At 54.5% G+C, this 23,301-nt stretch overlaps 1 protein-coding gene across 1 annotated transcript in view; it reads right to left on the bottom strand.

Annotated features, from left to right (window-relative positions):
• Positions 1 to 324: 324 nt before the first annotated feature.
• Positions 325 to 23,301, bottom strand: part of PADI4 (peptidyl arginine deiminase 4) — a 36,439-nt gene continuing 13,462 nt past the window's right edge. Inside the window, exons 2-16 of the mRNA XM_032863562.1 lie at positions 23,047 to 23,227; positions 20,850 to 20,916; positions 18,804 to 18,871; positions 17,504 to 17,621; positions 15,958 to 16,083; positions 14,282 to 14,460; positions 14,034 to 14,137; positions 12,903 to 13,014; positions 11,396 to 11,503; positions 5,944 to 6,098; positions 4,543 to 4,684; positions 4,215 to 4,317; positions 3,238 to 3,305; positions 2,468 to 2,608; positions 325 to 599 (exon numbers count right to left, since the gene is read on the bottom strand). Of these exons, the coding sequence (XP_032719453.1) occupies positions 366 to 599; positions 2,468 to 2,608; positions 3,238 to 3,305; positions 4,215 to 4,317; positions 4,543 to 4,684; positions 5,944 to 6,098; positions 11,396 to 11,503; positions 12,903 to 13,014; positions 14,034 to 14,137; positions 14,282 to 14,460; positions 15,958 to 16,083; positions 17,504 to 17,621; positions 18,804 to 18,871; positions 20,850 to 20,916; positions 23,047 to 23,227 (1,906 nt within the window). The 3' untranslated portion in view covers positions 325 to 365. The remainder of the gene's footprint in view (positions 600 to 2,467; positions 2,609 to 3,237; positions 3,306 to 4,214; positions 4,318 to 4,542; positions 4,685 to 5,943; positions 6,099 to 11,395; positions 11,504 to 12,902; positions 13,015 to 14,033; positions 14,138 to 14,281; positions 14,461 to 15,957; positions 16,084 to 17,503; positions 17,622 to 18,803; positions 18,872 to 20,849; positions 20,917 to 23,046; positions 23,228 to 23,301) is intronic.

Below are 23,301 nucleotides of genomic sequence, written 5' to 3'. Positions count from 1 at the left end.
AAAAGCCACACGTCGTAACACTGACGTTCAACACGTCCTGTAGCACCTTCCCGTTGGTAACATTCAATCTGACCATGACAATGAGGGAACATATGAATGATAGGAATGATGGCGTGACCTCCCTGACAAAGAGGTTATAAAACTTTATTGCAGCGTCTCACAGCAGAAATGAGTTTGCAAGGACGGGACTATCTTGGGATCTTCAGAGGGGGTGCCCAGGGGCTCCAGGGCACAGCAGAAGGGAGCAAGCCGCTACCAGGAGGGTAGCCACACCCAGGGAGCTGACCTGTCCCCCAGAGCTCTTGCAACGCCACACTGCAGCACCTCTGGCTGGACCTGGGGGGGAGGGTACGCAGGGGACGGGCTCAGGGCACCATGTGCCACCACTTGAAGGAGAAGGGCTGCCGGCGCACGTTGGTGCCGCAGTGGACCTCCCCGTGCCGCACGTGGTAGGCGTAGAAGTCGTCGATGAAGGTGCAATGCAGGCCCAGCGGCTCGAGCAGGGCGCGCACCTTCTCCTCCAGGCAGCAGTGGCCGTTGATGATGGGTCCAAAGGGCTTGGGGATGCCCAGGTGCTTGCCCAGCACCAGCATGTTCACCTGCAAAGGAGCGGGGTCCCAGCGTGGGCCAACGGTGTGCAGCCCGCATCCCTGCCCGTGGGTCCCTTTTCCTTCTGACCTTCAGCACTAGCAGCCCACTACACAGATGGGGAAACGGAGGCCCAGACAGGTCAAGTGGGCCACCTCCAGCCGCCCTGCTGGTCTGGGGCTTATACCCAATTCTGTTGGACTCCAGCGCCCACGATCTCAGCGCTACCCTCTCCTTCCCCCTCTGCCACCTTCTGGCAAATTCTCCGTCACTCCAGGCCCAGCTCAAGTTATACCGCCTCTGCGAAGCCTCCCGTGAGTTCCCAGTCAGTGCTCCTCCTCTGGGCTCCTCCCGCAGCTGCCAGCCCGACGCCTGGCCCATCGCAGGCTCTCAGTAAGTATCCGTTGACTGGATGAATAAAGGACTACCTTTTTGGTGTCACTCTCCGTGTATTATCGTTTAAGGTAATGACTGTTTCCTCCTTTATACTGGAGGTGAGCGGAGGAGGATTCTGGCTCTAGGCCCACATGGGTTTGCATCCCAGCCCGTCTCCTCAACCGCTGTGTGACCTCAGGCAGGTCACTTCACCTCTCTGAGCCTCAGCAGCCAGACGAGCCCAAGTGGGTTTCCGTTGCTGTGATGCTTAGACGTCAGGCTCACGGAACAGGTGCGGGGTCCGTCTCTGGGGCTCAGGAGTCAGAGATGGGCCTTTCTCTGTTATGGTCCTGACCCAGCCCCTGCTGAGTGTCTTGTACCCTGAATTTCTCGGCCTGTTCCATGCCCACACCCACGCCCCGACCTCCCACTGTGGCCTCCTGGGGTGAGTCACGGCTCATGCTCAGGCTCCTTCCAGAGCCTCCAGCAGCCAAGGCACAGAGCAGCGCCGATGACTTCATTCACCATGGCTCATCCCCTGCCCGGCATCAGCCCTCTTTCCTGCCTGGGAAACCCGGCGGGGCTAACACCGAGAAACAAAATGCCTGGGGCCAAGGAATTTTAGTCAAGATGCCCCCTCCTGCCTTGTTTCAGCCACAGAACCTCTTCCAAATAAAATCCTGTGTGGTACCTTGATGCCTAAAACAGAACAAATCCAAAATACCAGCTTTGAGGCATCGTCTTGGAACCCCAGTGACCTGGGGAAACAAGTTTGACGTCCCTGTGCCGGGGGGCTCCTGGCTCCTCCCTGAATGTGACCTCCAGCCCCAGCAGGAGAGGGCGGCTGCGGGGCCCCAGCAGAACTGGGTGAGGTTTCTGCCTGGCCCTCGTGTATCCTTTGGAGAGACAGAGTCAGGGCACAGGGACGGTAAAAATACAATAGATGTGGCTTTGAGATGGTGCTTGGCAGGGAGTGGGGCAGTCCTGGCTAAGAGTTCTCGCCAAAGGCGGGATCTCCCTCAAGTATCCCCTTCAGAGGACAGAATCCACCCAGCCTGGGCCATGCTAGCCTCGTGGCCTCAGAGAGGCCTTCCCGGACCGTCTGAAATGGTGTTCCCCTCTATCCCTTCCAAATGCGACCCGAGAGCCGAGCTCAGCCGCTTGTTCTGTCCACCGCCCACCCACTGCCCCGCACAGGGAAGCCCACAGGGGGCAGTGTCATGTGGTGAGGGCATGGGTTCTGCAGCTAGATCCCCGGCTTTGAGACCCAGCCCCGAATCCCATGCTACCAGAGACCCGACTTCTCTGTGCCTCATCTTTGAGGTGGGAGCGTTGAGAGTCTTGGGCTCCCAGGGTGGTTGTGAGATGCCCAGAGCCACCCTGGGAACTGCCCGCAGCCACGCAGACCCCAAGCTGACGGCCAGGCACCCCGGATCCGTGCCCAGGGTCCCTGACTTCAGGCCTTTGGCAAAGGTGGGCTGACCCCGAAGACCACCTTCCTCACCATGTTTGGAAAATAGGCTTCGGCCTTGAGGGTCCCTTTGACCTCCTCCTGGAGCTTGAAGAGCTGGGGGATGTCGATGATGTCCCGCTCGGTCAGGCCCAGCTCTCGCTTCAGCACCTCTCGGTTCCAGTCGATGCAGCTCTAGGGTTGTGGCAGGGGGTGCGGTGGGAATGGTGGAGCCAACTGGCATGGGGTTCGGGTGACGGGGTACGATGAGAAGGTGGAGGGCCTGGGTGGGGGTGATGGCGCATGACAGGGCCGCCACGGGGAAGGGGTGGGGAAAGCTGTGGGGGAGGGCGGTCTGGAGCTGAGGCCTGGCCAAGGGAAGGACCAAGGACAGGGTCAGGAAGACAGTGATGGGCACCTCCTTCTCTTGCCTCCTTCTCTCCCTCTGTTCTGCTCAGTCCCTCTGCCTCTGGCTTCTGCCTGGGTGTCCCCATCTTTACGGTCACTCTGTGTCTTTCTAGCACTTGACCTCTCTCCTGCCAGTCCCTCTGTCTCTGAGAGTGTCCCCTGTCTTGCAGTGGCTCCAGCAGTCCCGATTTCTCTTCCTCTCTTTTCCACGCATCACGATTGTGTGTTCCCACAGTGGTGACTAAAGTCTGTCTGTCCCACACACATTGACCCAAATCCCAAAGCCATTCACCAAGCCGACCCGCAGCCAGTGGGAGGCTCTGCCTTATGGCTCCCAGGGAAGGGAAGGCGGTGGGGTGGGTGGCTCAGTCCCCCTGGGCTGAGGGGTCCCCTGGGCTGGTCACCCAGGCTAGTACCTCCACGTATGAATTATGTTCTTTCAGTTTCTTGTCTTTCAGAAGGTCCTTTATTTTCTGTTTTTTTCCTGTCATGGAGAAAAAGGAAAAAGAATGAAGATGAATTCAGAGGTCGATGTCCCTCTTCCCAACAGGCACAGTGGGGACTCAGTTTTCCCATCTAGAAAATGGGGGCAGTTATAATTTCTAACGCACAGGTTCGTGGCGAGCATCGAGGAGGCAAAGTCATTTAATAAAGTATTTCATCAGTGTAAGTTTTCCTTAAAAGTGTTTCTCTCCCTCCTTTAAAGTATTTCCAGAGGGATCCCAGCTACCAAGAGGCAAACAGAGGTCTAACCATTGTCCGATGCCACGCAACATACTATAGATATTAGGTAAAAACTCTCATCCACGGGGAGTTACCAACACTGACCCAGCTCATGTCTGCGAACTTTAGGATTCCCTTCTGTGCTCCAGTGAGATGGCTCTTTCTTTCCCGCCCTCCCTCCCTCCCTTCCTTCCATTCATTCATCAGTTGAGCCAGACTGAACTTTCCTCAAGTCCTCAAACACATTTCGTTTTCTCCTGCCTCTGTGCCTTTGCATTCACTGTTCCCTCTGTCAGATCTCTCTTCCTCTCATCCCCCTGCCTGCCCCACTGGGCGAACTCCTGCTCCTTCCTCGTGATCCTGCTTGGTCTTTGCCTCCTCTAGGAAGCCTCCCTTGAACTCCTCCCAGATACTCCTAAATCGCCTGTGCCACCATTGTTTCCTTGACTACTTCCCCAGGACCGTGAATGAGCACCCGCCCCCCAACCCCCGTGACAAGGGGAGCTACTCCGCCCTGTTCACACAGCATCCCTGGAGCTCAGCGTTGTGCCCAGGGCATAGGAGGTGCTCAGAGGAGAGCCGTTGCCCAAGGGCCCCCATCTGGCAATGGGCGACAGCATGAAGGCAGAGAAAGGACCTTGGATGGAAGAACAAGGCAGAGCCAACTTACTTTTGACGCCTTCAAACAGCGCAGCTTCCCCGTGGCCCTTCTTCAGCTGCTCCTCGAACAGTCTGTAACAGGACCTGGGGCTGGCCAGGAGCAGCCTGAAGCCCTGGGGGCAGAAACACTGGGCTCAGAGGTCAGCTTTGCCTCTGGGGCTCCCAGAAGTGCCAGCGTAGACCCAGGCTGCCCGTCTCCTTTGTGCCCCCTCCTGGGATTGAGGGGGAGCTGGTCAGGCTTATAAGGCCGGGCCTCCCAAGCAGAGTGTGGACCAATGCTTGGGAGCCCAGGGAGCAGGCGTGTGGCTTCCTTCAGGCAGCCCCCCCAGACTGCACACCTTCTTGTGAGCTGGGACGAAGCTCAGGAACTCATCCACGTGGCCCACGTACAGCCAGTCGGAGTACAGCCTCACCGGGGCCTGCACCTGCTGGGCGCTGAGGAAGTCCTGCACGGCCTGGTGCATCTCGTGGTTCTCGGTGCTGCCGGCACAGGATGAAGGGAGCGTTGTGGGGTGCAAGGGGCAACAGGGGGCCTCTGAGGGCATGGAGGCTTGCCAAGGGGGTCGAGGTTCTCCTTCAGCTAGGGAAGGGACTCAGAAGCCTGGATAACTTTATTCTATCCTCAAACATCAGAGGAGTTTACAATTTGCCATTCCAGTTTTTTGGGGGGAAACTGAGACACCAAGTCAGTACAGTGAGTAAGAACAGAGCTCGGCCTCAGAAAGCACTGCCCACTGGCTCAGTCCAGATGCTGGGGTTGTGGGTAAACATGGGGCTAACCCATATTATCCACAGCGACAGGGAGAGCCAATCCGACCTCAGTGGGTAATCCCTTGTTAGCCATGTAGCCCTGGGGACATTCCTTTACCTCTATGGCCTTCGGTTTTCTTCCTGCTCTGGCCTCCAAGGGCCTTCCTGATCTAGCCCTTTGCTCTTTCTTACTCAGTCTCTTCCAGCCAGTCTGGCCTTCTTGAACACACCAGGTTCAGTCCTGTCACAGGGCCTTTGCACATGCTCTTTGATATTCCAGGAACCCTCTACCCCAGCTCTCTCCATGGCCATGTCCTTATTGTCATCGGGCCTTGGCTCACGAGCTGCCTTCTCAGCGAGGCCCTCCCTGTCTCCCTATCGGTTCCCATTCCTCCTTTGTCCCTGTCTTTTTTGTATTCTTCACTCTTTGAAATTATCTTATTTGTTTACCTTTGTGCCTCCCCTACTAGAATAGCGGCAAGGCCTTGTCTGTTAGGCTCATGGCTGCCTTCCTTCCTAGCACCTGCCTAGTGCCTGGCACACAGTAGGTGCTCAATAAGTGTTCACTGATGGAGAGAGTATAAGTGGCAGAGCTTGCATTTGAGCTTGGGCCCACTGGGCTCCTAAGTTGTATTCTTTGCTCTGTGTTTTATTCCTAAGTCCCTAAAGTTTGTCGAGGCTCTTGGGTTGGGAGCACGTAGGGAAAGCTTCTGTTGTAGCCTCTGCTTTTCCATGACATGCCTGGGTCTCCCCTTCCCCATCCCTTCTCCCCCCTTTTATAAGATTTTATTTATTTATTTGACAGAGAGAGAGGCACAGCAAGAGAGGAAACACAAGCAGGGGGAAGGGGAGAGGGAGAAACAGGCCTTCCATGGAGCAGGGAGCCCGATGTGGGGCTTGATCCCAGGATCCTGGGATCATGACCTGAGCCAAAGGCAGACACCCAATGACTGAGCCTCCCAGGCGCTGCCCACCCCTTCCCTTCTCACCTGGGGTAGCTGCTGCCCCCAAAGAGGATCCTGCCCAGAGGGTATTTCTTCTTCCCAACCGTGACCGGGGGGCTCACTTCCAGGTTTCCAAAGGAGTCGAAGGTAGAAGCCTCTCCATTCTCGGTTTCGCGAGTCACGTAGCCAAAATCCGGGCCCTGAGATGGGAGAAGCAATGGCCAAGCGTTAGAGAGCACGATCCCTGCGTGAGGACAGGGTGGAGGCCAGGTCATAGGCAGGATCCGGTAGCAGTCAGAGCTGGCACTGAGCGGGCACCGCTATGATCTGCAGGACGCCTCAGGAGCGCTGACTCAGGTGGTAAGAAAAGGGACGAGCACTTATGGGGTGCCCCATGCATGACGGCTGCTTTGTAAACCTTAACTCCGGCATTATAACAAATCTATGAAGTGTCATTTTTGTCCTTATTCGGCAGAGAAGAACGAAGGTCAGAGTGGTGGGTGATTTCTTCGGGCCCCACAGCCAGCTGGTGGAGGGATCTGAGCTGTGTCTCCAGCAAGCCTTCTAGGACCACACTGTGCTCCATCCTGACTGGGCTGGAACCGGCTTCACCGAGGGGCTGTGATGTCCCTGTGTGGATCTTCACAGGAAGAATGGGTGGGCGACACATCTCACCCCCTCTGTGCGTTTCCTGTGGCTGGGGGAATGCAGCTAGAAGCTTAGAACAACACACATGGATTCTCTTTCGGATCCGGAGCTCAGAAGTCTGAAAGCACTCTCACCGGGCTAACCCCAGGGTGTGGTGGGGCCGGCTCCCTCTGGAGGCTCTGAGTCTGTTTCCTTGCTCTTTTAGCATCTAGTAGCTGGTGGCCTCTTTCCTCAACTTCATGTCCTGTGTTTCCACCATCACATGCCTTCTCCCACTCTGCCTTCCCTCTTCCAAGGAGCGCCATGATGGTACAGAGCCCACCAGATAACTCAAGGGCACCTCCCCATCTTGGGATCCCTGACTTAATCACATCTGCCAAGTCCTTTTGCCACAAGAAAGCATCAGGTCCTGGGGATTAGGGCAAGGCCATGTTTGAGGATACCACTCTGTCTACTGCACTAGCCCTAGCTTTCTACGAAAGGGGAATCATTCCCAATCCCTCTTCTCCCTTTGTCTCTAACAGCGTTGCCAGCCTGACTCCCATGCTCACTGTGCCCTAGAAACTTCATGACCCCAAAGCTGAGCCCAAAAGGCAGTGCCCACCAGTATCGGGGAGTCAGTTGGTCACACCCATGTCCTGTGCTTGGCCTTCCTGACACTGCACGCTCTTGGGTCCTCTCAGTCCCCTGTGTACGGGACAGGGTGTCCCCAGCCTAGTCCCTAGTCTTTGATTCTCTACAATTCTATTCCTCTTGGTGCTGCCACCCAGTCTCACAGAACACCGACTATGTGCTGACAACCCCACGTGTCTCCCTCCTGTCTGCATATCCCCACTAACCCCAGACGGCCATCCGCTGCTTGCTTGACTTCCCACTTGGGCGTCCACCAAAAAATCTCACACTAGCCCCAGATGGAACCGTCGACCCCTCTTCCCTCATCCCCCATCCATCCCACAGTCCTCCCCACCTCAGGGCAGGATGAATGCTGGTCACAAATGTTAAAGCCTGCCGTCAACTTTGGCTTCCCTTTCTCTCACCGGGGTCAGGGAATCCTGTCAGCCAGGCCTTCAAAGCATGTCCAGAATGTGGCCACTTTTCATGCCCAAACCTGCACGTCCATCGCCTCTCACCGGGTTACTGTGCCTGCTTCCTCCCCACACCGCCTGCCCCCATTCCCTGTCCCCGTCCCTTCCCCCCCCCCCCCCCCCCCCCCCCCCGCCCCCTGTCCCCTCCCCACACTGCCTGCCCCCCCGCACCTCCCCACCCCACCACCGCCGTCATCCATTCTCAACAAGGAACCAGAACTTCCCTTTTATCACACCCATCAGGTCATAATCCTCCTGCAATAACCCCCAGTTTCCCAGAGTTTAAACAAAGAGCCTTGCAGTGGCCCACGGGACCTGCTCCCCACTCAGTCCCCTCCATCTCTCTGACGGTCTCTCCTTCCACCTTTCCCTCACTTTTTCCTCCAAATCAATCCAGCTTTTATTGTATCTTTCAAACATCGCAAATGAGCCTGGAAAATCATCCAGCATCTTGCTAGTTCTCTAGCTGGACAACTTAGATCTGACTCATCGACCCACTGAACCGTTCCTTTTTCAGAAACATAGACACCATCCCCCAATTTCCCAATATCCTTATTTTTAACTCCTGTGGCTTGCTGGATCAAAGATGCTGAGTTTGATGCAAGTTCAATGTCGTTTTCTTCAAGAATTAACTCATCTTTCTGGGCTCAACACCCGGCCTCATCCAAACCCTGCAGATGCATTTTTCACCCAAGAAATTTTGGATTTCAACAAGAGAACCATTCTCCTGAACAACGACGTTGATGGGGAAGTGAGTGTACCCAGACCTCGTTCTGGAAAGGAAGCCCAGGGGCCACGCCCTTGACCATGCTCTGTACACAACTGCAGATAGTATAGACAGGGCCAACGGTGGCCAGCTCTGGTCTAGTGCTCACCATTTGTCCATGTAGAGCCTCTTCTTTGCAAGGGGACTGACTCCTACACTGATGTGATTGATGTCCCTCCGCAGGGCTCCCCTGGGGCCCTTCCTGAGTGATGTCAACATTTTCTGGAACATCCACGGTCCAAGGCTGAGAACGGTCTTCGTCCTCAGTAGATGCGGCACAGAGACCTCAACCTTCCTCCTGCTCACTCTGCTCCACACCTTCTGGCCTCCTGGCTCGTCACTCAACATGCGAGTCTTGCTGCTGTCTCAGGACCTTTGCACTGGCTGTTTCTTCTGTCTCGTATACTCTCCACCCCGACATCCATACAGCCAAATCCTTCACCTCTTTGGAGTTTTTGCTCCAGTGTCAGCTTCCCAAAGGGGCCCTACCCTGACCATCCTATTTAGAATTGCAATGTAATTCCCCCACCCCACCACTTTGGCACCTGGGAGCCCCTTGATTCTGTTGTTGTTGTTGTTGTTTTCCCTACAGCACTAGATTCCACTTTCCAACATGAAATATAATTTACTTATTCACCATACTGCTTGTTTATCGTCTGTCTTTCTGGGCTAGGATGTCACCTCCGTGAGGGCAGGATCTTTGGCACTGCTCGATAATAGATTCCAAGTGCCGGAAGCAAGGCTGGGCACAGAGAATGGGCTCCAGGGATATATGATGAATGAATGATAAGTTCATATGAGTCACTGCCTTGGCCATTGCCATGAGAGGGGCTCAGTTCCACAGGCTGCAGGCTTGGATTTCTGAAGGTGAATGAAGGTGGGCCCTTTGCAGAAGTGCCCCCTGCCTCCAGGAGTGGGAGGGGCAGGGGACACCCCCACATGCTACCTGATACTGTTTCTGAGCCAGACTTAGACACCTGTCACGCTGTCCGCTCTCCTCGAGTCTCTGTTCACTGAAGCCCCAGAGTGTGCAAATCCATTCTTGAAACCTGCTGATCTGTTTTCACAACCAGAGAGCACACCTGGGCTCACCTCTTGCACTCACTTGCACTGAGCTGGCTTTAATAGTGTTATTGTGTTTTAACTGTTTACCTTCCCAGAGGCCTTCGATTTACAGTAAGCACTGCTGGTTTTCCGCTTATAGGTGGTGTAACATTTACCGACATGGTCTAATGGGGAAAATACCCACCATGCGTCAAGCTGTGTGCTAAGCGGCCCCTGAGTGGTGAAAAGGGAGATGACGAGGCAGTGATTTATAACAAAACAGTCCGGAAGAAACCAACGAGGTGCCGCAGCCCAGAATGCCAGGGACCACGGCGGGGCATCCTTCAACGCCAGGGATGGTCTCACAGTGGAGAGCACTGCCGCGGAGACCTGGAGGCAGGAACACCGTCAGACATGGGAAACAGGAAGAGCATTGTGAGCAGAGGGAACGGCATATGCAAAGGCTATGAGGTGAGGAGCGGTTGGGCACATATGAAGAACGGGAAGGCCTGTGGGATTTGGAGCTGGGTGAGGGATGGGGAGAGTGGCCCACAATGAGTTTGGAAAAGCCGATGGGGACGCTGTCTGGTGACGAGTTTGACTTTGAGCCCGATTCTCTTCCTGAGTGATGGGCGTCAGAAAACCACAGCCATGCTTGCTTAAGATCGCGCGTCGCAGCCTCTCATCCAAGCCTGGGTGTGGGAGAGGCGGGGACCCCTGTGCTGAAGTGTCCGTCTGCCTGGAAGGACGGGGGAGATGTGGCTGGTGATGTCAGAAGATCTGGCCTCTGTCACTCTGGGAGCATGGCAGTGGGAGACCGGTCGGTCGCTGAGCAGAGCAGGGCTGAAAGCAGGGGGGTGGGCTAGGGTCCCCACGGGCCAGTGGGATTATTTATCCCAGTGGTGGTCCTGAAACAGGGGTAACCTGGTTCCAGTCGAAGAGACACCATGGACCCAACGAAGTCTCTCCATCATCACCACCCAGGGCAGGGGAGTGAGCGAGACTCAGACGAGTTGCTGAGTTGAACTCAGATTTCTTTTCAAAGTCTCCTGTGTGGGCAGGGCTGCCTCCTCTTCCCTGGGGCTCAGGGTGCTCCCTGGCAAGCAAACTTTGCATCCCACACCCACACTCCTTCCTCCTTGCTTCCCCGGTGCCTGGAGTCAGGGGCTCTCAGCACCCGGGGTGCGTGCCTGGCGGCACACGGGGTACAGAGCTCCCCCGGGCCAGGCCCGCCCAGTTTCGGTGCCAGCTTCTCCTCTCTTCGTGTGACCTTGGAAAAGCGGTTGCCCCTCTCTGAGCCTCGGTTTCTTAATCTATAAAATGGGCCTCATGATAATATCTAGATTAAAGGTTGCTGGACAAATTAAATGAGTTAGTGCATGTAAAGAATTTGGCATCATGTCTGACACAGGACGCACGATCGATGAACGTAACTATTCCCATCATTAGCATTCTGCGCTGAGCTTACGCGATCCTGCCGGGCTAGTCCAGCTTGACCCACTGACATGTCACCCTACCCCCAAACACCTGCAGAGTCACACCTGGGAAATGACCACTCTGATCCCCAAACCCACCCCATATCCCCCACAAAGGCCTGACTCCCCTCCCCCAAAAGACAGAGCCTCCAGCCAGACACTGAAGAAGATTCAAGTCCTGGCCCAACCCACACCTTGCAGCAAGAGCATCTTCAATGGGACAAGGAAGCCACAGCCGGACCCGATGTCCTTGGCAGGGTTATTTTGAGGACAGGCCGAACTCATGACTGGAAAGAGCTTTGGGAAAGGGGGAGCCAGATCTCATCTCAGCGGCGACAAAAAGGTCATAGCCTGCCTGCGTGATCACTGCCCCAGCAGGAAGGGCTCCTGCTAAGGAGCCGGGGTGCTCGGCCACAGGTAGTGAGGAAGGGGGCCTTGGGTGGGGGGATCTCAGCAGCCGCGGCCCCACCAGCACGTACCAGCAGGCATTTGATGGGGAACTCCTTCAGGCCCCTGTTCCTCGGAGAGTCAAAGACCACAGGCAGGGTCTTGTGTGGGGCTTGGATGTAGCCGATTTCTATCTCGTCCTGTGCAGAGCAAGGGGAAGGAGGGCTGATGGGCATGGTCATGACACCCAGCGCAAGGAGGGGGGCATGGACCCATTCACTCTCCCTCTGTGGTCAAGGGCAAATTCCCATGCAGTGTTCGAGGAGGGAACAGAGCTTATCGTCCCGTGTGTGCACAAGAGGGCTCGCCCCCACTGCTGGTGAGTGCTGGGGCTGAGTGCTATAGGTGCTGGGGACTTGGTAAGCGAGCCTCAGGCCCTGTCCTCGGGGAGCTGGTCACCTAGCACCCGGTGTGAGGAGGTGATGGGTCAGGAAGGAGGGGCTCCTGATGGGGCTGAGACAGGCAGAGAAGGGGTAGCAGTTCAGACCCCGCCTTGCTCACAGGGCAGAAGTGGGGAAGGCTCCAAAGTGCACCTGGTGCAAATCCTGCCTGTATTCTGATAGATGTGATGTTGGACAGGACCCCCTCTTTGATCCCCTGAAACGGCCACTCTTGTAGGTCAAAGACGGAGCTGCCAGCACTTTTATACTGTTCTGTCCGACTTAGCCCAGACAGGACTTCTAGAAAGGAAGGGGTGTTCTCTGTGGGTTTGGGAGAGGGATGGGAGATTTTTGCAGGGGAGGCTTTCTAGCTGGGATTGTAAGAGCAGGACCTGGATGTGGGGGGTGGGAATGCGGAGGACACCGGAGAGAGGGAACAGCATGAGCAGAGGCACGGAGGAGGTGGGAGCAGGGGGAGGTGGGAGCAGGGGGAGGTGGGAGCAGGGGGAATGCCACGGGAGGGCAAAGAGCCCGAGAAAGCAAGGGAGTGGCAAGAAGGCTTGGGTTGGTCGCCTGCAGCCACTGTCCCGTGCCGGGTTCTGGGGTGCTGAGCTGAGTAAGACTCAGTCTCTGCCCTTGGGGAGCTCATGGCCTGATGGGGAGCCTGGCACAGGACAGGGGGATAGTGTGGCGCCAGGCAGGCTGGCCAAAGGTGAGGGATAGCCGGGTTGGGGTGGGGTGGGGCTGGAGGCAGGCTGAGAGGGAGGAGATGGAAGGTGCTAGAGCAGGGGTGTGGCCTGGTGTGGTGGCTGAGCTGGGAAGGCTGGCTGGGAGGGAGGGCCCCTGGAGGGATGGGTTGAGCTCCAACCCTCTGAGCTTTGCGTCATTTCCGGAGGGCATCTGAGAGTTGCCATGCAGGAAGGTGGCCTGTACCTTGGTGACCCTGCCAGACAGGCAATGGCTGGCCGTAAAGGTCGCTTTACTCACCAGCCTGAGCCCCCACATGCCCGGGCCCTCAGAAGCGCCTCACTTCCTGCCCATCTGAGGAAGGGTGGCCCCCAGCCCCAGGAGCCTCGGCCCCCTGTGTCCCCTAACCTTCAGAAAGATCCACCCTGTGTGTCTCACCACCACCAACCCCCGCCCCCACCACGGCACAGACCTGCATCCACCGGTCATCGTTGCTCTGCTCCTTGGAGGGGACAGTGACCTTGCACTTGGCTTCCTTGGCTAGAGCTATCACTGACTTCAGGAAGTTCTCATTTTCAAACACCCTAGAAAGGGCAAGAAAGAAGCTTCTCAGTGCTCTGGATTCAGCAGACAGTGGCCTTGGCCAGGGTCTGAGGGGGCAAGCTGGACCCCTGCAGGGGTCCCTCGGGGTGGAGCAGGAGCTCAGGCCTGGACGGATGGGGGGAAGGGCACAGTGTTTGCTCAGGAGATGCTCGTGGCCTGGATGGCAATGCCGGCTCATCCTTTCTCTCTGCTCTCAGCAAACATCTCACTGAACTCTTACAACAATCCCTGAGGGGACCAGCAGGCTCCCCTTCCATCTGGGAGAAGCCATAACAAGGAGGTCAATGCTCAAGGTCAATGCTCAAGGCCTCTCTGGAGGAGGGGATGCCTGAGCCAAGGCAAAGAGTTGGTTTGCCACTAAGGGTCATGCCACATGGCTACACAGCACCAGGCTTTGAACAGAGGCCTCTCTGGCTTCCAGCCTGCGTCCTGACCTCCCGGCAACCACCAGCTCACCCCTCACCCCTTCTGCCCGGAAGCAGCTGCAAGAGAAGAGCGGAGGGGCCCTCTGAGACCCCAGTGTACTCAACAGGTGTTCTCAGATGGCGAGATGGATGCCAAGGCTCCCCAGGGCAGCTTGTTAAAGGGCAGCTGGGTCCCATCCCCAGACCCCAGACCCTACAGTTCTGGGGTTGGCCAGGAACATGCATTTGAAATGGTTTCTGGTGCGGGAGGTCCACAGGCCACCCACTGAGCCTGGGCAGGCCGGCTCAGAGACGGAGGGCTTTCATCTGCCAGCTCTAGAAAACTCTCTGGGCCTTCGGGAGAGAAAGCTGCCCCGCCCCCCACTTCTGCATTAGGGTAGGAGAGGAAGGACAAAACAGCAGCAACAGGCACTTCTCTGCCTTTTTATTCCAAATTGGCCAGAAGCCTTCGGCATGTTGCTGTAAGAGTCATTTTCCCCCATTTAAACAGCAGATATTTCTGGGGCGGGGGTGGGGGCTGTGGCCAGAAGCCAGGGCTCCTCCTGGTGCATCTGTGCCCCACCCGGGACCCTCACCTGCACACGTACAGCTCCTCTGGGGGCTGAGTGTTTGGGGTCATGATCCAGGGGGCCACACGGAAGACCACGCTGTCTTGGAAAAGCAGGGCGGCGGGAAGATCCTGAAGGTGTGGGTGAGGCCAGGGCTGTCACCACGGCTGGGCTCCGATACCTACCGCTTCCTGGCAAGGCTCTGTACCCCCACCCACGAGGTGGGCCAAGGCCCAGGAGCTCAGGTCTCCCCTCGGGCTGCCATCTTGGCCTACCGGGTTGGACGTGTCCAGCAGGGAGATGGTGAGGGAAATGAGCCCCGGGAAGTTGACGTCTGGGAAAGCGAGGCCCTCCACGTAGAAGTCCACGCTGTGCTGGCCCCCCGGGAGCTCCAGGGGGTGACTGGACTGCTGGGGCCCCAGGACCACCCTGTACCTGGAGATGTGTTTGCCGCCTGGTGGAGAAAGGAGGCTCAGGTCTTCGTTTCCCCGGGGCCGTGATTCCTTCCTGAGGCCACCACACTCAGGACAACATGTCACAGCTAAATGGGCCCACCGTAGGACAAAGAAACTAAGGCATCGGGTGGGACATCGCCCCCTGGCTGGGGCTCCAGGGGTGGAGTGATGGGGGAGGGGGAGTCTGAGCCATTCCCAACCATATACACACCAGTCCAATGCACATTACAGTTCATTCATTCATTCCTGAGCACCTGCCCTCAGCTGACACCTGGGGAGACCAGGGAGGTAGTCCCTGTCCTAGTCCTGAAGGAGTACACAGCCTCTTGGGAAAGGAAGGAGGACCAGAGACAGTCAAATCACAGATGGTAATGAGTGCTGTGATGGAGAGAACCCTGAAGGGTCATGGAAGGCTTCTTGGAGGAGGGGATGCCTCAGCCGAGGTTGTCACTAAATCAGTGTCAGTCTAATCAAGTTGATCTGGGATGGAAGTAAGTCAGATCAAGTCGTGCCTCTGCACAAAGCCCTCAGATGGCCTCCCCACGTGGCTCAGACTAGAAGGCAGAGTCATCCCAGGCCTCCCGGAGCTAGCCCCGCCCCTTTCTTCTCCACCCTCATCAACCACCTGAATGCCTGGTCCTGCACTCCAGCCACACCGGCCTCCCTGCCTGCCTTCCTCAATCCCATAGGAACGATCGCACCTTAGGGCCTTTGCCCTTGAGCTTCCCTCTGTCTGGAATGCCCTTCCCCTGGGTGTCTGCGTGACTGTTCCCACACCTCCTTCTGCTCAAATGACACCTTAGGGGGGAAGCTTTCCCCAGCCCCCTCTCCTCCGGGGCGGGGGGGGGGGGGGGCTAGGCTCCACCCCTCAACCACACCCCCTTCCCTGCTGCATTCTTCTGTGCAGGATTTAACCCCATCAGACACACTAGATGCTTTACTTAGTTATTTTGTACATGGTCTCTCTCAACCCAGCAAGAGGAAAGTGACACATGGACAGGAGCTTTGTCCTGTTCTTTGCTCTATGCCCTGAGCCTCGAACAAGCCCGGCACTCAGCAGCCGGGGCTCGTGAGCCGCTGAGAAGTTCATGGTGTCTTTGATGAGCAGGATGCTGGAGATCACACTATTACCTAACACCGCGGTCAGCTCGGCTCAGATGCAACACTCTCTGTACACAAGAGTTCTGTGTGTGTGTGTGTGTGTGTGTGTGTGTGTGTGGCAGAGAGGAAGAGACAGACACCATTACAGCAGTCCTGGGGAGGGAGCTCCTCTGGCCTTACCAGCACCAGACACCAGCTTCTTGTTTCTTTGCATTTCGTCTGCCTGCCCTTTCTAGAAGGGAGAGGCAGGGATGTCCACCTTGCTCACTGCTGTATCTCTGGTTCTTAGAACGTGCTACTGAACAGGGGCTCAGGAATTATTTGCTGAAGGGGGGTGAGAAGGGGCTGTGCCGGGGCAGGAAGGGGACCCCGAGTGAGGGCCGAGGGCGACTCACGGTTGGCTTGAAACACCCTGACTTTGTCCATTTCCGACTTGGACACGTGGAAGAGCAGCCGGTGCTTGGTGAAGAAGTCCCTAGGGGTGTTGGTGCTCAGGGTCACCAGAGACATGTCCTGCAGGTCTGGAACGAGAAGACCCTCTCCTCTCTCACGGCTCCCCTCAGACCCCACGCCCCTCAACCCTGTCGCCTGATTTTATCTTCATCAGGCCCTTGCCAGGATTTAAATAATGATTTTCATTTTGGAATGAGCTTAGGAGGCAAGCTCAGTGAAGCAGGGGCCATGGCTGGCTTGTTGATTGCTCTGTCCCCAGCCCCCAGAGCCTAGAAGCATCTAGAAACACCGAGAACAAGGACTAGGGCATGACAGTGTGCTGGGTAACTATTTGAGTGGATGGGTTTTTCCTCTGGGCCTGAGTGGGAAGTGAACCAACCCGAATGATAGCCAACACAGGTGTGGGGAGAGCAAAGCTGGACAGGGGTCTCCTCTGGGCATTAGCTCCCGGGTGAAGGGAATCAGAGGTGGTGGGTTCGAGCCCTGGATCTGTGGGATCCTGGGAGGTATTTCATCTCTCTGTGTCTCTGCTTCCTCGTCAGTAAACAGAGCTAAGGGTAGTGCCTACGCACAGGGGAGGGTGAGGTCATGTGTATGAAGGGCTTACTGCGGCAGCCCACGTCCCGGGAGCACCCATGAAGGGTACTGGCTCTTTTGATTAGGGCCGGGCACTTCGTAGGGGCTGCCCCTTGGCATCAGGCAGAGACAATTGCATGCAACTTCCAAATGCATCTATTTCTATGCTGCCCTAGCAGCTCCCCGGGAAGGCCAGCGCTGCCGCCGTGGCTGGCCGACGTCCCTCCCCCAGAGCCCTCTTCCATCCCAGCCACGCTTCAGAGGGGTGCTGCTGGCGGAGACCCTGCACCCACCACCATCCTTGTGTCTCTCCATGGTGTCAGGGTGCCTGATTCCACATCCTGAGCCTGTGACTTACTGGCTGTGTGACCTTAAGCAAATTGCTTCACTTCCCCATACCTCAGTTTCCCCATCTGTAAAATAGGGTTGAGGACAGTACGTACTTCCAAGCCTTGTACTGAAGGATCAGATGGGCTAATTCTGAAGAGGTCAGAGCAGTGTCCGGCATGGGGCACCAGCTCAGGGCTGCTCTAACAGGACTTTGGGGCGGAGTTCAGCTTTCATTTTGAATGATTTCGGGTCCCAGCTTTGACCCAAGAGCAGAAATTTAGGTTGGGCCATGGACTGGAGCATGGGACCTGGAGGAGGCAATGGGAGACTCAGTCCTGGTCCTGGCTCTTCTCTGGCTACTGTGTGACCTTGGGTGAGTCACTTACCCTCTTCGGGAACTTGTCCATTCTTCTTCTTATGCAATAGACAAGCTAACAAGAACATGCTTCCTTTAAACCCCGTCTCTGAGGGCTGTTACCAAGCTCAGGCTGCATAGTCAAAAGGGCTTTACAAAAAGACCAACCAAGCTCTATTTCCATGAGCTCTCTGGGCAGGGGGACGCTGAGGGGCGGGGGTCCTCACCTTGGCTGTCCAGCACATCATTGTCTCTGCAGTCCATGGTGGAAGATTTGGGATTGTCTCTGTCACAGTTCACCAGCAGGATGGCGCCTTGCCCGCGCGGGCCCCAGGTCCAGGTCCTCTGTGGACACCCAGCAGAGACGGGCCACATCTAGAAACCTGCGTATGTCCCTCCAGCTCTTGGGGGAAGCATAACCGCTCTCCCCAGCCCCCCACGAGCCTTGTGTGGTTTACAGATCTCGCTCCCACATCAGCGAATTCTTTAGCCCCAAGAGGGGAATGTTCGCCTGCTCCAAAAATCCTAAACATGGACACCAAAAATGCAATTCAACCACTTCAAAAAACGACCCCCAAGATAGTAAAATTTATTTTAACAGCTTAAAAAAAAAACAAACCTGTCAGATTGGCAAACTGGACTGAGCTAAATATTTATGCCAAGATCCTAATCTAAATCATTACTCTTATGTGAACTCTTCATTACTCATTCGCCAAAATGTGTGTACTATTCTTAGCAGCCAGTTGCTGTCTGTCCAAAGATTAAAGCAAATTCAGCAGCCCCTCCCAGCAGGGATCTAATAGGGATGACGTCTTCTGTTTGCAGGACAGCGTTGGCCCCCTGGGAATGACTGCATTCTGAGTGGGACAGAAAGACAGATTCCACTGCCAGAGTTGTAATCCCCCCCTCCACTTTTAGCTGACCCCACGGAGGGATCTTCATCTTTTGACAGGACATCTCCTCCTAAAGGGCACACCAGCATTAAGCTGTACAGGCAGCTTGGGGATATCAGGAACACCCTGGGCTTTGTCCTCAGACCCAGGTAGGGCTACCTTTATGCCACACCTCTTAACCCTCCATTGTCTTTCAGCAACAGACTTTGGTGTCCCAGCGCAGGTACTTCCCTCTTCTGCCCTCTGCCAGTTCTCCCTTTCTCTGCTCTTCATTCCCTGTGGGCAGCACCGTAGGGACCTCTCCCCCTAGCCAGGGAAACCCTGGCATGGGGGGATTTTTTTCTCCCAGAGTTAAGAACTGCTGGCAAATTTTTTCTCTGCTGGGCATTAACCTGATGACTCTAGAGTTTCTAATTTGCACAACATGTTCTCTGAACTCACAACCGGTGAAAATCTAGTTTTGCAAAAGAGATGGGTAATGCGTAAATCAAATTGGTAAGGGTGTTTTTTTGTTTTCTCCTTTGCCTTGTTCTTCCTCGAGGGACAGACGGCCATTCATGCCATCACCACCAGAGGGCGCAAGAGGAGAACCCAATAGAAGTAGCACCTGGAGTGTCAGGAGGCTTGAGCGTACCTGGCCCTTCTTGGCACCGATGGGCTTCACTTTGCCAGTGCGGGTGATGTCCGTGCTCAAGGAGATTTCTGCAATCCCACCAAGAGGAGAGGGTTGGTGAAGGTACAAGGTCAAGGCACTCAGTGTGGTCCCTGGGAGATTGTCTGCCCCACGGCTTCTCTCCCTCTCCTTCCGAGGAGACACGAATTCAAAGACACCCCCATGTCTCCAAAGAAGATGTTTAATGGCAACCCAGAGAGCAGAGCTGGAGCTTCTGACCACACCCATTCTCCTTGGCAGGGGTTTGGGGGGCTTCGCCACAGCTGTGATGCCAACCAGATCCTACACATCTGGCCACCTTCAGGGGTTCAAAAAGAATTCAGAAAGATTTCCTGGCCACCCCAATGGGATGCTTGGAGTCAAACTCCTGGAAGGACATCTAACCAGGCTCTTAAAGTCCTCTGGCCCCAATATTAGCCCCCAGTGACCTTGGAGCGAGGGATACAGTGGTTACTCCAGCCCCACCTGACTTTTCCTGATGTGCATTATGGCTGCACGTCATGGTCGCAAAAACCTACCCCACTCTGTCCAGATGTCAAGGCTGAAAAAGCATATGTCTGTTTTTAAGTCCTTCCCACCCTCATTAGAACACGTGATCATAGTCTTCCCAGTGACATAGATCTGTGTGCCCATATCGTAGGTAGTGACCTTGTGAGCTCACAGTGTGAGACTGACCTGGATGAACTTTTAAACACACCCACAGCCATATTTTAGTGTCAGGCCAGAGCAGCATAGAGTTTAGTGCTCTGGATTACTGGCTCCTTCACTAGCCAGCAGCATGAACTTAGGGAGATCTGTCTACTTCTTGGGCCTCAGTTTCCTCATCTGTAAAATGAGATATAATAGTACCAACTTCATGGGATTGTTGTAAGGTTTTTTTTTTTTTTAAGATTTTATTTATTTATTTGAGAGATAGGGAGAGAGAAAGAGCACAGGCAGGGCCGGGGGCAGAAGGAGAAGATGACTCCCCAGTGAGTGAGGGGCTGGATATGGGGCTCGGTCCAGGGACACTGGGATCATGACCTGAGATGAAGGCAGATGCTTAACCACTGAGCCACCCAGGGATCCCAGGATTGTTGTAAGGTTCAAAGGTAAAGTCTTAGCAGAGTGCCTGGTATAGAATTAGTGCCATATTATTCGTATTATTTAAATGTACACTAATGAAATGAATGTGTATTTATGAATAAAACTCATCAATGAAATGAAAGTTGAAATTTTCACATGTTATTCTGATACTTAATGCACATTTATTTTATTTTAAAATTATTTTTAAAAATTTTTTAAAGATTTTATTTATTTATTTCATAGAGATCACAAGTAGGCAGAGAGGCAGACAGAGAGAGAGGAGGAAGCAGGCTCCCCGCTGAGCAGAGAGCCTGATGCGGGGCTCGATCCCAGGACCTTGGGATCATGACCTGAGCCGAAGGCAGAGGCTTTAACCCACTGAGCCACCCAGGCGCCCCCTTAATGCACATTTAAATGGTAATGATAATCATATAATATTATTGTTCAAGATGAGTTCAAGTTAGAAAATTACTTTATTTAAAGAAGAATGTTAAATAAATATGAGTCTAGCCAGATTGTTGATATTGCAAAACGAGAAGATGGGATGTAAGTCATGGCATTTGGGGAACATCAGTCTATATATTATTGTATAAGACAGTGTCATCATCTACTTTTCTTATAAATATTTGAAGTGTCAAAAAGGTATAGAGACTCATATGTGGAAAATCCATATGCCACCACTTATGTTGAGAAAATATTAACATATGACGGAACTCCCCATAAATGTTCTCTCTCTCTCCCCAGTTGAATTACTTTATGGCTCGCCAACTGGGGAGGGAATATTTATGAACCACAATATATATAACTAGCTAGAAATTATCCCTTTTCTCTGCTCAGTCTAAAGTAAGCTCCAGAATGTAGTTTCTCTTGGAGAGACACCTTGCAAGGGTGTGTGTATGTGGAGAGGGGCAGTGGCATCCCAAGAACCTGGTCATTACTTACCAACACCAGTGACATAGAGCAGGGCTTGGACGGGGTTGGTCTTGGGTCCATAATATGAAATCTGAACCTAAAAGACAGAGCAAACCATGAAGGTCTTCTCTTAGTCATTCAACAAACACTAACTGGACTCCTGCTCTGTGCCAGTCCAGGGTGAGTTGCTGAGGAGACAAGGACAAGCAAGAAGTGGTGCCAGCCTATAGAAACACCCAACTGATGTGCGTGGGGGGGGGCAAATAACTCAAATACTTATGATACTTAGATGAGGGTCCTGTGGGAGCCCAGAAATGGAAGAGCTGAGCCAGCCTGGGTGGTATCAGGGAGATACACTTTGAGGGACGAGTAGGAGCTCAGCAGCCAGAGACATGGTGGAGGGGGCATCAGTGGGAGGGCACTGGCTGTAAGCCACAGAAACTGGCTCCAGCAAGCAGAAGGGGTGGAGAGGACCTGCAGAAGCAGATCTTGGAAAGGCTGGAGCCCGAGCCCTCTGGGGATCTGGACAGTGGGAGCTTTGGGGAGCTGGTCTCTTCAGCGCTGGTGAAGATCAAAAAACACCAACCCTTACTGTCCAGGGTTCAAAATCCAGGAAGAGTGGATCTGACTGACCCACCCTGGCCAGAGGAGGGCAGAGCACCAGGATGGACACTTGGAAGTGAAAATGGCAGAGGGGAGTTCCCCAATGCAAAACCAAAGAGCCAGAAGAAGAGGCTCTCCTGAGGGGATAGACTGAGGGGTTTGGGTCTGTCCTGCAGGGAATGGGGATCCAGGGAAATGTCACAGCCACCATCACCTCATGTCTAGACCACGGCACCAGCCTCTAGTCGACTGCCTGGATCCAATCTACTCAGGACACTGCGGCCAGAGGGGTCTTTCTAAGACAAATGCAGACTTGTTATTCCCTGGATAGTAGGTTTTCACTGGCTTCCTGTTGCCCTCAGAAAGTGAGGTCCCTGATGCCAAACTCTCTAATACTGGTTACCTCTGTCCCCCAATTCCGTCTTCACCCTCTTTTCTTGCCATACATTTCTTCCTCCGTTTCCCCAGCACACGCCTGACCATCTCCTCCTCTAGAGTGTGCACACAGGCCACATATCCCATATAGAGTTCTCACTCTGCTTTCCCGCTCTTAGGCAGATCATTCCTACCTCCTTCAGCTTGCCACTTCTTTGATTGCATATACCACCACTTACGTTGAGAAAATATTAACATATGTATTTATGTTACATAATACTTTGAGGCTCAAGTTCTATGCTCCTATAGTAGGCAAGAACTCTCTGTCCCATCGGAAGACTGCATGGACTGTCCTGCTGGAAACAACTGCTCATTGGCCCAGATCTCTGTGGGAACCCCAGAGGATCCTGTTGAGCTTATCTATAGTCAGAGGGGTGGAGTGGGTTGAGTGGTGGTCCCCAAAAACATATGTCCACATCCGAATCCCTGAAACCTGTGAATGTGACCTTATTTGGAAAAAAAGGTCTTTGCAGATGTAGTTAAGGGTCTTGAGATGAGATCATCATGGATTACCCAGGGAGACCTTAAATCCAGTGACTAGGATCTTTATAAGAGTGAAGCAGAGGGAGATTTGACAGTGTGGGGGTGGGGGGAACAAGACCACAGAAGCAGAGACTGGAGTCTAGGAAGCTGAAGGAGGCCAAGAACTGGTTCTTCTAGAGCCTCCAGAAGGATTGATGCTCTGAAGACACTTTAATTTTGAACTTCTGTCCTCCAGAGAGAATACATTTCTGCTGATTTAATCCAGTAGCTTCTGGTCATTTGACCAGCAGCCACAGGAAGTGGACATGGACCAGAACTTCCCAGAGCTGCCTTAGCACTCTCCGCCACTTATAATGACTTACCTGTATCTTACCCATAGGTTGTAAGCCCCATGCAGGCTGCAACCTTACCTGTCCTGTTCCCTTCTCTAACCCCAGTGCCTGGCAGTGCCTGGCATGTAGGAGGTGAATACTAAACATTTGCTGAATGGATGAATTTAGTAAAAACCTGGCTTCCATAACCCTCCAACATCCCTATATTGTCTGCCAGGATTCCATGGCTGGAACGGTCTCCATAGTATCCAGAAAAGAGGATGCTCTGCCAGAGCTGGGGCTGTGGGTCAGTGCAGGGCAGACTGTGAGCAGCTGACCTGCTGCTACCTGCTGACCTCCTCCCACACATCCCACCCCACGGCTGCCACACTCACCTTCTGGTCACCTGTGCTACTGCTGGCAGCTTTCATCCTCAAGCTCACTTCCAGGCTAGGGTCCAGGGACCACTTGGAGGAACCTGTGGTATTCTTCTTGGCTGGAGGGCTGTGGGCAACATCCACAACCACTCCTGGGGACGCATTGATGCTGAAGGACGTGTAGCCCGTGGGGGCAGAGCTGTGGAAGAGACAATAGGGAGGAAAGAGGGGCTCAGTGAGGGAGGCATGGCCTTCTACTGCTCTCCCAGCATT

This window comes from Lontra canadensis, unplaced genomic scaffold (genome assembly GCF_010015895.1).
Source record: "Lontra canadensis isolate GAN:19392208 unplaced genomic scaffold, GSC_riverotter_1.0 scaffold25, whole genome shotgun sequence".
In the NCBI taxonomy this organism is placed as follows: Eukaryota; Metazoa; Chordata; class Mammalia; order Carnivora; family Mustelidae; genus Lontra; species Lontra canadensis.
Note: the sequence above shows the minus strand (reverse complement) of the source record. Positions and strands in the feature narration are given on the sequence as shown.